The sequence below is a fragment of the Chrysemys picta genome, chromosome 1 (genome assembly GCF_011386835.1).
Source record: "Chrysemys picta bellii isolate R12L10 chromosome 1, ASM1138683v2, whole genome shotgun sequence".
NCBI lineage: Eukaryota > Metazoa > Chordata > Testudines > Emydidae > Chrysemys > Chrysemys picta.
Window position 1 is genome coordinate 350006321 of NC_088791.1, and position 15162 is coordinate 350021482.

Genomic DNA, 15162 nt, shown 5'->3' on the forward strand with positions numbered 1-15162 from the left:
ACCGTACTGGGAAGTCCGAGTAGTTTTGAACCTTTACTCCTGAAAGGAAAAACAAGACGAGACTAGATGATATTTAACAAGACATTTTTCTGCTCTCAGTGCAACTCTAGAGAGTCCCAGGAGCTCAAGGAAGATCAGCAAACACTTAATCTTGGATTTACACCACATATAAGAAGATAGATATTCCCAGAGTGGATCAGACCTGCAGTCCATCTAGCCCAGTATCCACTGGCCAGTTCCAGATGCTTCAGAGGAAGCCAGATGAAGCCCTGCAATAGAAAGCTATGAGATAACCTGCTCCCGGGGAATGTTTTCCCCTGACACAAACTAATTACACATATTTTGTTGTGTTAATCAGGAAGGTTTATAGTCTTTCCAAAACTTTTTAAAACAGTCCTCACTAATGTAATTGGATTTTCTGGTTACCCACATAAACATACGAAACCTACTAAACTCTTGGCCGCATTGATAACTTGTGGCTGGGAGTTCCACAGTCTCCTTTACCCCCATATGATTTTACAGTTGTGACCTTCCCGCAGACACCTTTTCTGACCCTCCACTTCTGAGTAGCCCATTGTATCATGCAATGAAAAGTGCATGGTGAAATCTGTCATTGTACTTATCTGCCCTGCATTGAAGCTATTTATAAAAATGGTTAATTGCCTCATTATATATTTTTTTAATTTTCTCCACTCCTGAGAGTCCAAATTATGCCACTGCCTCTCTGCAGCACATTGGATAAATTCTCAGGGTCAGGTTCTGATTTTAATAACAGTGACTTCAACTGCGTCACTCCAGATTTACATGTGTAAATTCGATCAGAACCAGGCTCTATTAACTTTCCCTTACCAAATGCTCCCGGTGATACACTCTGACCCCCAAGAATCCCTCCAAGAGGAGCTGAAGTGCTTTGCCCGGCCTGCGTTGACTGAATCCAGAGAGTCCAATCATCCCACAGGCTCCTCTTCATCCTCACAGGACCTGCATCCTCTCCCCATGCAAGGGTCTGTAGATATCTGGCAAGTTACAAGCTAACACAGACAGTTACTTCAGCTGGATGGGGGAGGCATCACAAATGGGTGAATAGTGCAAACACTAGGTTTGCACTAATATCCAGCTGAGTGTCCTAGTTATTTCAACCACACCCGTGTAAGAGATGCTGTGCGTAAGTTACATACAACCCCTATTACACTCCCCTTTCCTGCACCTCAGCTGTACACACAGGTGGACTGGCAGAACTGCAGGTTCTCAATGCGAGGATAAGACAATGGTGTAGAGAGGAGGGATTTATATTTATTAAGAACTGGGGAAACTTTTGGCAAAGGGGCAACCTATACAGGAAGGATGGGCTCCGCCTAAACCAAAAATGGAACCAAATTCCTGACACTTAAAATAAAAAATTAAAAAGGTTGTGGTGTACGGGGAGATTCTGGCAAACCGGTAAAATGCCTGAAACCACTATGGCTTATTGTTAAAAGCAGCCTATTCAGCAGTCTCAGCTTGACCAAGGCAGGAGGGGAGGGGGGGTTTTGGGTGCCACAGAAAGTACGGCTCATCTTAGGTTAACAGCAGGCTGCTGGAAAACAAGCAGGAAGAGAAGCAACAGATCAAGAAAAGCCATCGCTGAGTCAGCACTTCAGGGAGGTTGAGAGACAACACCAGACCCAGTGGCTGGGCTCCAGCCACATTACACAGCTTGTTTTGCCAGCACTGGGAGTCTGTCCAGGGGTGGGGCAGCTGTTGCTAAGTAGCTCTTCAGACAACACTGGGGCAGTCTGAAGGCCCTTGGCCTGCTTGGGTCCCCGTCAGAGAGAGAGGTTTTGGGGTCAGAGATGTGTACACACAGTTGTTTGAAAACGAGGGCTGTTTATTCATCGCAGTTAATTCATGCGATTAAGCCAAAAAAATGAATCTCGGTTAATCACAGTTTTAGTCACACTCTTAAACAATAATAGAATATCAAGTGAAATTTATTAAATATTTAGGATGTTTTTCTACATTTTCAATTACAACCCAGAATACAAAGTGTACAGTGTTCACTTTACATTATTATATTTATTACAAATATTCACACTGTAAAAAAGACAAAAAAATAAATAATATTTTTCAATTCACCTCCTACAAGTACGGTAGAGCAATCTCTTTATCATGGATGTGCACCTTACAACTGTAGATTATATTCATTACATAACTGCACCCAAAAACAAAACAATGTAAAACTTTAGAACCTACAAGTCCACTCAGTCCTACTTCTTGTTCAGACAATCGCTAAGAGAAAGAAGTTTGTTTACATTTATAGGAAATAATGCTCACGCTTCTTATTTACAATGTCACCTGAAAGTGAGAACAAGTGTTTGCATGGCATTGCTGTAGCCGGCATTGCAAGATATTTACTTGCCAGGTATGCTAAATATTTGTATGCTTTGGAACCATTCCAGAGGACATGCTTCCATGCTGATGAGGCTTGTTAAAAAAACAATGTGTTAATTACATTTGTGACTGAACTCCTTGGGGAAAAATTGTATGTCTCCTGCTCTGTTTAACATGCATTCTGCCATATATTTTGTGTTATGGCAGTCTGAGATGATGACCCAGCACATGTTGTTCATTTTAAGAACACTTTCACTGAAGATTTGACAAAACACAAAGAAGGTACCAATGTGAGATTTCTAAAGATCCACAGCACTTGACCCAAGATCTAAGAATCTGAAGTGCCTTCCAAACTGTGAGAGAGATGAAGTGTGGAGCATGCTGTCAGAAGTCTTAAAAGAACAACACTCCGATGCGTAAACTACAGAACCTGAACCACCAAAAAAGAAAATCAACCTTCTGCTGGTGGCATCTGACTCAGATGATGACAATGAACGTGCATCAGTCCACACTGCTCTGGATCATTATTAAGCAGAACCCGTCATCAGCATGGATACATGTCCCCTGAAATGGTGTTGAAGCATCAAGGGACATAAGAATCTTTAGCGCATATGGCATGAAAATATCTTGTGATGCCGGCTACAAAAGTGCCATGTGAACACCTGATCTCACTTTCAGGAGACACTGTAAACACGAAGCAGGCAGCATTATCTCCTGCAAATGTAAACAAACTTGTTTGAGCGATTGGCTGAACAACAAGTAGGGCTGAGTGGACTTGTAAAAACTCTAAAGTTTTACACTGTTTTATTTCTGAGTGCAGTTATTTTTTCTACTTAATTCTATATTAGGTGAATTGTAAAATTAAGCGAATTGAAAACTACTGTTTCTTTTGTTTCTTTTTTACAGTGCACATATCCACAAGCAAAAATGAATATAAAGTGAGCACTGTACACTGTGCATTCTGTGTTGTTATTGAAATCACTATCTTTAAAAAAGTAGAAAATATCCAAATATATTTAAAAGAATGGTATTACATCATTTTTAACACTGTGATTAATTGCAATTAATTTTTTTAATCATGCAATTAATCGGGATATTTTTTTAAATACTTGACAGCCCTATTTAAACCCTGCTTATTCTCCTATGTTACGCTTTGTTCCTACTCTTCAGATTAAACAGTATTTTGGGTCTAGAAGGCTGGCTGGTCACTCGTCTCACCACTACTCACAGGCTCCCAAAGGGAAGAACCACAGGACCCGAACCGACTCAGACTTGCTCAGCAAGCACAGTGGTCAAGCAGTGTGCAGTAGCCCAGGGCCCCGTCTGGGGGTGGGAAGATCGCTGGATTGCATCCTATGAGAGGGAAGGCTACAAGGTGGCCATCTGGCACTCAGAGACCAGAGTGGGGGCAGGGATGCTGGTTGCCCTGTTATTCTGAGGGGTCTCTCCAGGGCAGAGAGTCTAGAGCCCTCAGCCAGTCAGGAAACAGAAATATGCCCTATCGGACCTGTTACCACAGAGCAACAAAACTCTGAATTCCTGCCTTCACTATCGACCCAAAGAATAAAACCTTTTCAAATGAAAATACATTTACTGATTAAATTTCTAGGAAGAAATAAACCTGAGGCAATTTGGGAACGAGTCACTGATATTCCATGAGGGTTTCCTCTAGCTCAGTCCCTGGCAGGATCGGGCCCAGAGCACACGGCACCTCTAGAAACGGGACCCCTTGAGAAATCCTGACACGGAGCATCAGGGTTTTAACACTCGGAGCTCACTTTTAATGTCAGATTTCTGTGTACATTGAGTAGCCCACCGTAGAGCATGGGCAGATGTAGGGGAGGGGTTCCCAAGCTACCTAGCCCTGCCTCACCCCCCAGCCCCTCACCGAGTCACCCCGACAGCCCAGCTGAGTCCTTTGCCGCTGCACAGAACATCTGCAAATGGAAACAGCTTGCAGCCTTTACACAGCACTTTGCATTTTAACGATAGTGAAACCTGCCAACGTACCCAATTCCTGCTAGACGGGGAGCTGCTGACACCAGAGGTCTTCACCCTAAAGGACGAAGAGTCATTGCAGAGGTTGCACAGGGAAAATCTGTTCAGACAGGGAGGCAGCTGTCTTTATAAAGCATGCCTTCACATTCCCTTGGGGGCCACTTGGACATCAGGGAACCTCAGCTGCTTGGCTTAGTGTGCATCAACTTTAACCCCTGTCGCTACTAATGGCAAACAGCAGGAAGCCAAATCACAGGGGATGTGTGGTGATCCTACCTAACTGGATGGCAGTGCCAGACCTGCTGCAGGCTCTATTCCTGGAATCCGGGCTTGTCATCACTGTTCGTATAGTTCTAATTAGCTACCTCGGGGGGAGGGGGGAAACCAAATGGTAACGATGATTTTGTCACACTTTGATCTTGCTGATATAAAATAAAATAGAATCATAATAATAATATAGGACCACATTTCTCCCTGGCAACCCCCTTTTCTGCATTACAAACCCATGGGGCTGGCCAGGGAAGGGAGAGTCCACAAAGCTCCCTACATGGAAATTTCCCAAAGATTGTTCCAGGACGGGAGGTCCAGTCCCTTCTCCCTGAGGAATGAAAATGGGGACACAGGATCCAGGGATCCCCAAAGTTATATACAGATCTCAGTGATCCATTGGGAGGTAGGCCCACCCACCCACAATCTCTGGGCCTCCCCAACTGCTAAAGGACCCTCTCCAGCTCATCAGAGATGTGCTTCCAGGGCCTGTTACAATAGCCCACAGAGATGGGAAGGCTGGTTAGAGTAACTGAGGGGCACAATACCCCAACAAAAGACTGGTCAGGAGGTTTCAACCTTTCTATGCCCAGAGTGCAGCCATAGACTCCGTCAGTGCAACCTTGTATTATTTTACGAGGGAGATGCAGATGAAAAGCCTCCAATTTCTTTTGGGGATCCAGGCAGCTGCAGCTGGAGAGTATCATATGGCAGAAGCTGGATATGAGTTGACAGTGTGCCCTTGTTGCCAAGAAGGCTAATGACATTTGGGGCTTTATAAGTAGGAGCATTGCCAGCAGATCAAGGGATGTAATCATTCCTCTCTATTGACATTGGTGAGGCCTCATCTGGAGTACTTTGTCCAGTTTTGGGCCCCACACTACAAGAAGGATGTGGAAAAATTGAAAAGAGTCCAGTGGAGGGCAACAAAAATGATTAGGGGGCTGGAGCACATGACTTAGGAGTAGAGGGTGAGGGAACTGGGATTGTTTAGTCTGCAGAAGAGAAGAATGAGGGGGGATTTGATAGCTACTTTCAACCAGGGTCGCCTAGGGGGGGCAAATGGGGCAATTTGCCCAAGGCCCCGGCCCCGCCTCCGCCTTCCCCCATCCCCCCGGCGCCTCAGCGCATCACGTCAGGAGCGTCCCTGGAGAGCGCTGCGGGCCTGAGCTTCTCCCACGTGGTAAGCGGGCGGGGCTGCAAGCTCCGGTCCTGCCGAACCACGCCGCTGCAGCGCTGTCCAGGGGCCAGGGCAGCTCCTGGATGCGGCGCTCTGAGGCTCCGAGAGAGGGGAGAGGCGACGGTAACCCAGGAGTGGCCCTGGCCAGCGCTGCTGGTGGGGGGCGGTCAGTTGGATTGTTGGCGTTGCGGGGGTCTGTCAGGACTCAGCGGGGGAGCGGGGTGGATAGGGATCGGGGCAGTCAGAGGACAGGGAGCAGGGCGGGTTGGAGGGGATCCCGGGGAGGTGGTTGGGGGGGCGGTGAGGGGACAAGGAGCAGAATGGGTCGGGGATTCTGAGGCGGGCAGTCGGGGGGCAGGAAGTGGTGGGGGTCGGATAGGGGGCAGGGCCAGGCTGTTTGGGGAGGCACAGCCTTCCCTACCCTAAAGCTCATTCAGCAGTTTGAGGCTTGCAGACAGGAGCGCTGCCAAGTTTTTTGCTGCCCTAAGCGGCGAAAGGTCCCGCCCCCTAAATGCTGCCCCCAACAGAGGCGGCGGAAGATCCCGCCCCTGAAATATTGCTGATGACCGGGGCAGCCGAAGATCTGGCCGCTGCGGTCACCACCCCCCAAATATTAGTGCCCTAGGCGACCGCCTAGGTCGCCTAATGGGTTACATTGGCCCTGCTTGCAGACAGCTATTTAACCCAATGAGCCAAGCTGTTATCTTTTCCCTTAGGGCTACCATCCCTTTCACTTATCAAATGCCAAATTATAGTCTACATTGAATTTCAGTGCCAAGGGAGATTCATATCAGGGGAGGGGAGCTTCATTTAAAATGAGCCACTTTACATTAACAGTGATAGCGCCAAGAGAGCTATGCGGGAGGGATCACATGAGAAGAGCAATATCATACACCACCTACCTCCTTCCCAACCCTACCAAGGGAGACCCTCCCCTCCCCTGCATTCCCTGAGACTCCAGAGGGGTTAATTCAGTGGTTCTCAAACTTTTGTACTGGTGACCCCTTTCACATAGCAAACCTCTGAGTGTGACCCCCCGCTTATAAATTAAAAACTCTTTTTTATATTTTTAACACTATTATAAATGCTGGAGGCAAAGTGGGGTTTGAGGTGGAGGCTGACAGCTCGTGACCCCCCAGTAATAACCTCGTGACCCCCTGAGGGGTCCCGACCCCCAGTTTGAGACCCCCTGGGTTAATTTAATTTTAGCACCCTGTGTCCATTCACAGGCATGTGCTATTTTGAGATTTCAGTTTTCACAACATAGGCTCATCCCAGATTCTGGAACAAGCTCAAATGCTCAGTTCGTGGAGTATGTACATAGTCTATACTAAAGACAAACCCACAGTAACCGTCTCCAGTTTGTGAGGGACCCCATGAAGCCAGTCTCTAGGAAACAGATACATTCATGGAGGTTATGTCCATTAATGGCTATTAGCCAGGATGGGTAAGGAAGGTGTCCCTAGCCTCTGTATGTCAGAGTGTGGAGATGGATGGCAGGAGAGAGATCACTTGATCAAGTGAGGTTTTTACTCACGAAAGCTTATGCCCAAATAAATCTGTTAGTCTTTAAGGTGCCACCGGACTCCTTGTTGTTTTTGTAGATACAGACTAACACGGCTACCCCCTGATACTTGATACCTGTTAGGTTCACTCCCTCTGGGGCACCTGACATTAGCTACAGTTGGAAGACAGGATTCTGGGCTGGATGGATCTTTGGTCTGACCCAGTATGGCCGTTCTTATGTTCTTATGAACCCAAAGTTATGGAGACAGATATGAGTCAAGGAAGACAGCAGAGTATCAGAAACCTGGAAAAACCTCTGACTGGATGGTCACAAGCTGAGGTGGTTCAAAAGTTTTCGATTTTTTTTAAGCAGAATTTTTTTATTGTTTCTTTAAACAATCAAACACAGCAAGCAGCAAATATTTGGCCACACACTTCTGAAACCCCAAACCATGTTCAGGTTTTGGTAGATTAATTTCAGCTTTTCAATTAAAAAAAAAACACAACAAATTTTGAAGGAAAGCAGACATTGTCCGTGATTTTTTCTGCTTTTTGAAAACCCCTAGTTTTTGATCCAAAAAAAGTTTTGACGGAAAACCCCTAGTTTTTGATCCAAAAACAATTTTGATGGAAAACATCAACCCTTTTAATGAGCTTTGGTGTCTTTTAGCACTAGCTGATGCTGAGAACCAGTGATACCTTGTAGAGGTGACTTGAAAAGAAGTTTTCTCAAAACTAGGTTTGTGCCGAGATGCGGAAGGTTTTTAAATGTTTATTTTCCCCAGGGCCGCCTGGGGAAAGGGGGGACAGGTGGGGCAATTTGCCCTACGCCCCACAGGTGTCCCCACAAGAATATTATATTGCAACTTTTTTTTATGGAAGGTGCCCCAAAAATTGCTTTGCCACAGGTCCCTTGAATCCTCTGGACAGCGCTGCTTTCAACTACCTGAAAGGGGGTTCCAAAGAGGATGGATCTAGACTGTTCTCAGTGGTGGCAGATGACAGAACAAGGACTAATGGTCTCAAGTTGCAGTGGGGAGGGTTAGGTTGGATATTAGGAAAAACGTTTTCACTAGGAGGGTGGCAAGCACTGGAATGGGTTACCTAGGGATGTGGTGGAATCTCCTTCCTTAGAGGTTTTTAAAGTTGGGATGATTTAGTTGGGGATTGGACCTGTTTTGAGCAGGGGGTTGGACTAGATACCTCCTGTGGTCTCTTCCAACCCTGATAGTCTATGATTTTATGATAATGGCAGCTGAGCTTTCAGAGAAAAAATGATCCATTTTCTATGAAAATTCACCCCAAAAAATGGATGAAAAGGAAACATTTCAGTTTGTGGGGGGGAAAAACCTGTTTTCAAGACAAGCTCTAGCTCAAACCACGAGCCTCTGTCCGTCCTGCTACAGGACCACACCCCTAGGTGGCAGTGCTAGGCCCCCATCCACCTCCCACACTGAGCAGCCCCTTAAGATGGCAATATTTCCCAAAGAGAAAACGGGAGACGCTGTCGCTGGAATACTGTAGGGGCGCCCTAAGGTGTCAGGAGACTGTCACCTGTGGCTGGAATGCTGCCACTTCAGCTCTGCCTCACCCCCTGTGGGGGGCTGCCGTCTGCACTAGGCTCCCCCAAATGTTCCTTCACTCCCATTTCCCCATTTTTTTGACAGAAGTGGGCATTTGTCCCGTTTGCTCTTGCCAACTGATCAAGTCAGCAAGAGCAAACAATAGAAATGCCTCCTTTTGAAAAAAAATTCTGGACGGCTGGGATAGGGCTTAAAAAAGGGACTGACCTGGTCAAAATGTAGGGTGTCTACACCAGCTCTGTAACAGAGATAGCCCCTGGAAAAGGCTTGACTGCAGCAGCCCCTCCAACAGTGGAACAATTTAAGAACATAAGAATGGCCATATGGATTCGGTCCATCTAGCTCAGTGTCCTGTCTTCTGACAGTGGCCAGTGGAACTCTCAATGACCACAGACTCAGATAAGGTACGAAGGCACCCGGCCAGGTTTATTGCCAAAGGTACGAAGGCACCCGGCCAGGTTTATTGCCAAATGAAACACGGTCTCTAGCTCCCCGGATCAGATGTCTACGGTTCTGCTGGTACATATGTGCCCCCTGACAATGGACTCAGCTCAGTCAGTGGCAGGACTTTCCACTGCCCCCTAGGCTGGACAAAGACAGCCCCTCTGAGATACATCTTTATACACAGATACAAACGAGTTACACATCACTCCTGACATATCGAGGTGCGACCCTTCTACATATCAAGGTGCCACACATTACATTGTGCATGTTGGTTCGATCAAAACATCCCTATCCATCATGTCATCCTGACCCTGTCTTTAGGATGGGTCAGCATATTCCTGTTATCTATGGGGAGAGTGCTGGTATCAGGGTGTTCTTGTACCACCCTGGAATGTATTTACAGACTTGTGCCTAGTACCTCTTAGGTATGTGGGTTTCTGCAACATCAGCCCTGTTCTTCCCAGATTCTGTGAGCCGGGCCTGCCTCTTGCTCACAGCTTAACATTGCTTTATATTAGCAAAGTTGTGGCTACTTTGGTTCAGGCCTCAGGCCTCACACCAAGCCTCTGATGCATGGGCTTAAGTTTCAGGGCTTCATCTTACTACAGAGGGGCCGAGCTACCAGTGGGTCACTGAGATCTGTGCATAACCTTGGGGATCCCTGGATCTTGGCTTCCCCTTTTCATTCCTCAGGGAGAAGGGAAGGGACCTCTCCTCCTGGAATGATCCGAGGGAAATTTCCATGTACGGAGCCTTGTGGAATCTCCCTTCCCTGGCCTGCACCCTGAGTTTGTAATACAGGACAGGGGGCTACTGAGGAGAAATCTGGTCCTATATTAATAATATTTTTATGATTAATTTACTTATTTATTAATTTTATTTCAGCAAGATCACAGCGGTGACATTGTTACCACTTGGCAGCCCCGAGGTAGCCCTGTGACTAATCGGAACCATACAAACAGTGACAACAAGCCCGGATTCCAGGAATAGACCCTGCAGCAGGGCTGGTGCTGCAGTCCATTGGGGTAGCGTCACCCCACGTCCCCTGTGATTTGGCCTATTGTAGTTTGCCATTGGCCGTGACGGGGGCAAAAGCTGGTGCACATGAAGCCAAGCAGCTGAAGTTCCCTGATGGCCAAGTGGCTCCCAAGGGAATGTGCAGACATGCTTCATAAATACAGCTGCCTCCCTATCTGAACAGATACTGCCTGCTGCCTATGCAACCTCTCTGATGGCGCCTTGTCCTTTAGGATGAAGATCTCTGGTGTCAGCGGCTCCCCTTCTAGCAGGAATTGGGTACGTTGGCAGGTTTTGCTATCTTTCACATTTGCAGATATTGTCTGAAGCAACAGAGGACTCAGTGACGGGCTGGAGGGCAGGCAGCGCTAGGTCATTTGGGAACTCCTCCCCTACTTCTGCCCATGCTGCACAGTGAATAATTTCAGCAGAAATCTGATATTCAAAGCGATCTCGGAGTGTTAAAACGCCACTGCCCTATGTCAGGATTTCTCAAGGGCTCCCATTTCTATAGATGCAGTGTGCTCTGGGCCCTATAATGCTCCTGGCTGAGCAAGAGGACACCCCAGGGAATAGCGGTTACTAGTTCCCCAATCGCGCCACGTTTATTTTCTCCTGGAAATTTAATCAGCAAATGCATTTTCAACAATTTTATTCTCTGGCTTGATTGCGAAGGCAGGAATTCAGGGTCGTGCACTCAACAACTTTGTAATACCTGTGCAAGACTTTTCAAAAAGTCCTGGAGAACAGAACCGCTGGTCTGTGTTTCAGCAAAGAGTAGAGCCGAGGTGCAGGAAAGGGGAGCATAATAGTGGTTTCAGTGTAATTTACACGCATTACCTGTTACATGAGCATGGCTGAAGTAACTTGCACATTCAACTGGATATTAGTGCAAATGTAGTGTTTGTGACGCCAACCCCTCCCCGCCCAGCTGAAATAACCCTCTGAGTTATCTGTCACACTTCTAATTTGCCTAATACAGGATGCAGATTCTGTGAGGATGAAGAGAAGTCTGTAGGATGATCAAAGTCTCTGGATTCAGTCAACATTGGCTAGGAAAAGCACTTCAGCTTCTCTTGGAGGGATTCTTGGGGATCAGAGTGTATCACTGGGAGCATTTGGCAAGGGAAAGGTAATAGAGTCCTGTTCTAATGGAATTTACACATGTAAATCTGGAGTGATGCCATTACAGTCAATTCAGAACATGGCACTAAAAAATTATCTCATGTGCTTCAAAGAGATAGTGGCATAATTTGGACTCTCCAGATTGGATAAAGTAAATAAAATATATATAATGAGGCAATGAAACACATAAATAGCTTCAATGCAGGATAGATAAAGTTTTCAACTAGCAATAATCACACCTCGGATTAACCTCATTGGCTATGATACTGCCACTGCACAAAGACCGTTTTCACCATGCACTTGCCAAGTGTTTACACACATGTTATGATACAATGGGCCACACTCAGGGCTGGTCTACACTTAGTCCGGACTTCGGACTAAGGTACGCAAATTCAGCTACGTTAATAACGTAGCTGAATTCGAAGTACCTTAGTCCGGACTTACCGCGGTCCAGACGCGGCCGGAAGTCTCCCCGCGTCGACGCCGCGTACTCCTCTCGGCGAGCTGGAGTACCGGCGTCGATTGTGAGCACTTCCGGGATCGATCCGGGATCGATTTATCGCGTCTTAACCAGACGCGATAAATCGATCCCAGAACATCGATGGCGTGCCTCCGGACCAGCCGGTAAGTGTAGACTAGGCCTCAGAAATGGAGGGTCAAAAAAGGTGTCTGAGGGAAGGTCACAATTGCAAAAGCACACAGTGCTCAAATAGACTGAGGAAATCTGAGCCACAAGATATCAATGGGGCCAGTTGCTTAGAAGAATTCAAAGAGGCACAGGGTGTTTATATGGCTTTCCAGAAAATCCAATTGAAGTAGTGAGGATTTATTGAAAAACTCTTGGAAGGACTCTAAACTTTCCTGATTTACACCACAAAATATGTCTAACTGGTGGGTGTCAGGGGAAAAATTTCCTGGGAACAGGTTATCTCATAGCTGCCTATTGGAAGACTAGATGGTGCTGGTCCTGCCATGAGTGCAGGGGATTAGACTTGATGACCTCTCGAGGTTCCTTCCAGTTCTTAGCTATCTTAGCGGGTGGCTATCTTACAACAGAAAAACTTCAAAAACAGACTCCAAGGAGAGACTACTGAGCTGATTGATATGCAAACTAGACACAATCAACTCAGGATTGAATAAGGACTGGGAATGGCTGAGCCATTACAAACATTGAATCTATCTCCCCTTGTAAGTATTCTCACACTTCTTATCAAACTGTCTGTACTGGGCTAGCTTAATTATCACTTCAAAAAAATTGTTTTCTTACTTAATTGGCCTCTCAGAGTTGGTAAGACAACTCCCACCTGTTCATGCTCTCTGTATGTGTGTATATATATCTCCTCAATATATGTTCCACTCTATATGCATCCGAAGAAGTGGGCAGTAGCCCATGAAAGCTTATGCTCTCATAAATTTGTTAGTCTCTAAGGTGCCACAAGTACTCCTGTTCTTTTTGTGGATACAGACTAACACGGCTGCTACTCTGAAACCTATCTTCCTATTGATCCTGTAAATCCCAAACTATGTTTTTGCTGATCTTCCTTGAGCTCCGGGGAGTCTCTAGAATTGCACTCAGAGCAGAATGATGTCTCGATAAATATCAACTAGTCTCCTGTTCTTTTTCCTTTCAGGAAGGAAAGTTCAAAACTCATCGGACCTTCTCAGTCCATTATGTCAGCTGTCAATGAAACCAAATTGAACCCTGACGTTTTCCTTCTCACCGGGATACCTGGGAAGGAAGACATCCATCTCTGGATCTCTATCCCCTTCTGCTTAGTATATGTTATTTCAATAGTAGGAAATTCAGTCATTCTGTTCATTATAAAAACAGATCCAAGCCTCCATGAGCCCATGTACATTTTCCTTTCCATGTTGGCCATCACAGACCTTGGCATATCAATATCCACCATACCGACAATACTGGGCATATACTTGTTTAATTCTAGGGAGATCAGCCTCAATGCTTGTTTTACCCAACTGTTCTTTATCCACTTTCTCGCAAAAATTGAATCCTCCATGCTCTTGATGATGGCCTTTGACCGCTTCATTGCGATCTGTAACCCACTGAGATATGCTTCCATCTTAACCCTGCCGAGAATAGCCAAGATGGGGTTGGTGTTTGTGCTAAGAGGGGTGGCTGTAGCATTACCATTCCCCTTCCTCCTGAAACGGTTCCAATACTGTCGAGCCAATGTCCTCTCCCATTCCTACTGCCTGCACCAGGACATCATGAAGTTGGCATGTGCGGACATCACAGTCAATAACATCTATGGCTTGTTTATTACACTCATAACGGTATGGTTGGACTCACTGCTCATCTTCCTCTCTTATGTGATGATCCTCAAAGCAGTGCTGAGCATCACATCCCACACAGAGTGCCTCAGGGCTCTGAACACCTGCGTCTCCCACCTCTGCGCCGTCCTGGTCTTCTACATGCCAGAGTTCAGCCTGACTGTCATACACAGATTCTGGAAGGGCTCTTCTCCCTTGCTTCAAATTCTCCTGGGCTACATCTACTTGCTGGGCCCGCCCTTGATGAACCCAATTGTGTACAGCGTGAAAAGCAAACATCTTCGTGCGAGGATAATCCAGGTGTTTGTTAAATGAATAGTCAGTTCATCATCCAGCTACAAGGTTGGTGATACAGGAGTTAAGAAAAACAGGCCGTGGCCACCTATTCCATCCTGGACCCTTATGTCTACGACGACAAGAGCTACTGATTTCCACTCGTTAGAGAGAAGTTCAGATGGGGTGTAAGACCTGGAGCAATGGAAGTGGGGCTGTTCCCATGCGCTGTTAAGGGAGGACAGGGCACTGGGGGAAGGAGACCAGGGGAGGCAGCAGCATATACAAAGTGACTGTGTTCGTGGAGAGCCCAGGGACCGGTGGGACGTTGGCCCATAAAGAGCAGTATCGGTGGCTACTTCGACCTCAGAATTCCTGTTGATACAGTCAATAAAGAGACGGGATGTGAATGTTGTTTCTCATTACACCTGGCCTGTCACACAGTCCTGCCTCTATTTAAACATCCACGGTCATGAAAAAAGCTGCAGAGCTGTTCTGTGGTCAAAGTTCTGGCCCTTAATGATCACTCTGGGAGCTGCATAATCCATTGGGCTGCACGAGCTGGGGACAGGGGCTATTCAAGGGACACAGTCACCCACCCTTCCCCTACGCCCTCAGCCAGGTGCTTGTGACTGAGTCGTGTCAGAGACCTGATTAACACAGGATCCCCAGGAGAAGCCATTCAGGTAATATCCCCCACCCCTTATTGATGGCTCAGCCCACACAAGCATATTCCCTCCTACTCCTCCCCTCTGTTTGTGCTCTCCCAGTAATACAAAGGGGTAGAAACAGGCCTCACCTCCCCAACAGAGTCATGGTCATCTCCTGTCCCAGCCCAGCCCATTCAGAGTAGGGTGACCACCTTTTCAAAAGCCAAAAGCAGGACACATGCAGGAGCCCTGCCCCCTACATGGCCTCACCCCGGCCCTCTTCTTCCTCCCGAACTCCCACCCCCTGCTCCTCCTCTTTCTCCAAGCCTCACCCACTGACTAGGCCGGATGTCACAGACAGGCCATGATAAGAGGCGCCCAGGGAGCAAGTGCTGCTCTGGGGAACCCCAGATCCTCCACCTGCCCCAGTCAGGGGGTGTGGCCTCATAGCAAGGGC

The 15162-nt window shown here is 46.9% G+C and overlaps 1 protein-coding gene and 1 pseudogene across 1 annotated transcript; one reads left to right on the plus strand and one right to left on the minus strand.

Annotated features, from left to right (window-relative positions):
- Positions 1-11622: 11622 nt before the first annotated feature.
- On the minus strand, positions 11623-11774 carry LOC135981010 (U4 spliceosomal RNA; annotated as a pseudogene).
- A 1387-nt stretch (positions 11775-13161) lies between these two features.
- Positions 13162-14097, plus strand: LOC101940167 (olfactory receptor 51G2-like). Its single transcript, XM_005311424.2, has one exon. It carries the CDS (start codon positions 13162-13164, stop codon positions 14095-14097), a length of 936 nt encoding a protein of 311 aa, XP_005311481.2.
- The last annotated feature ends 1065 nt before the right edge of the window (positions 14098-15162 follow it).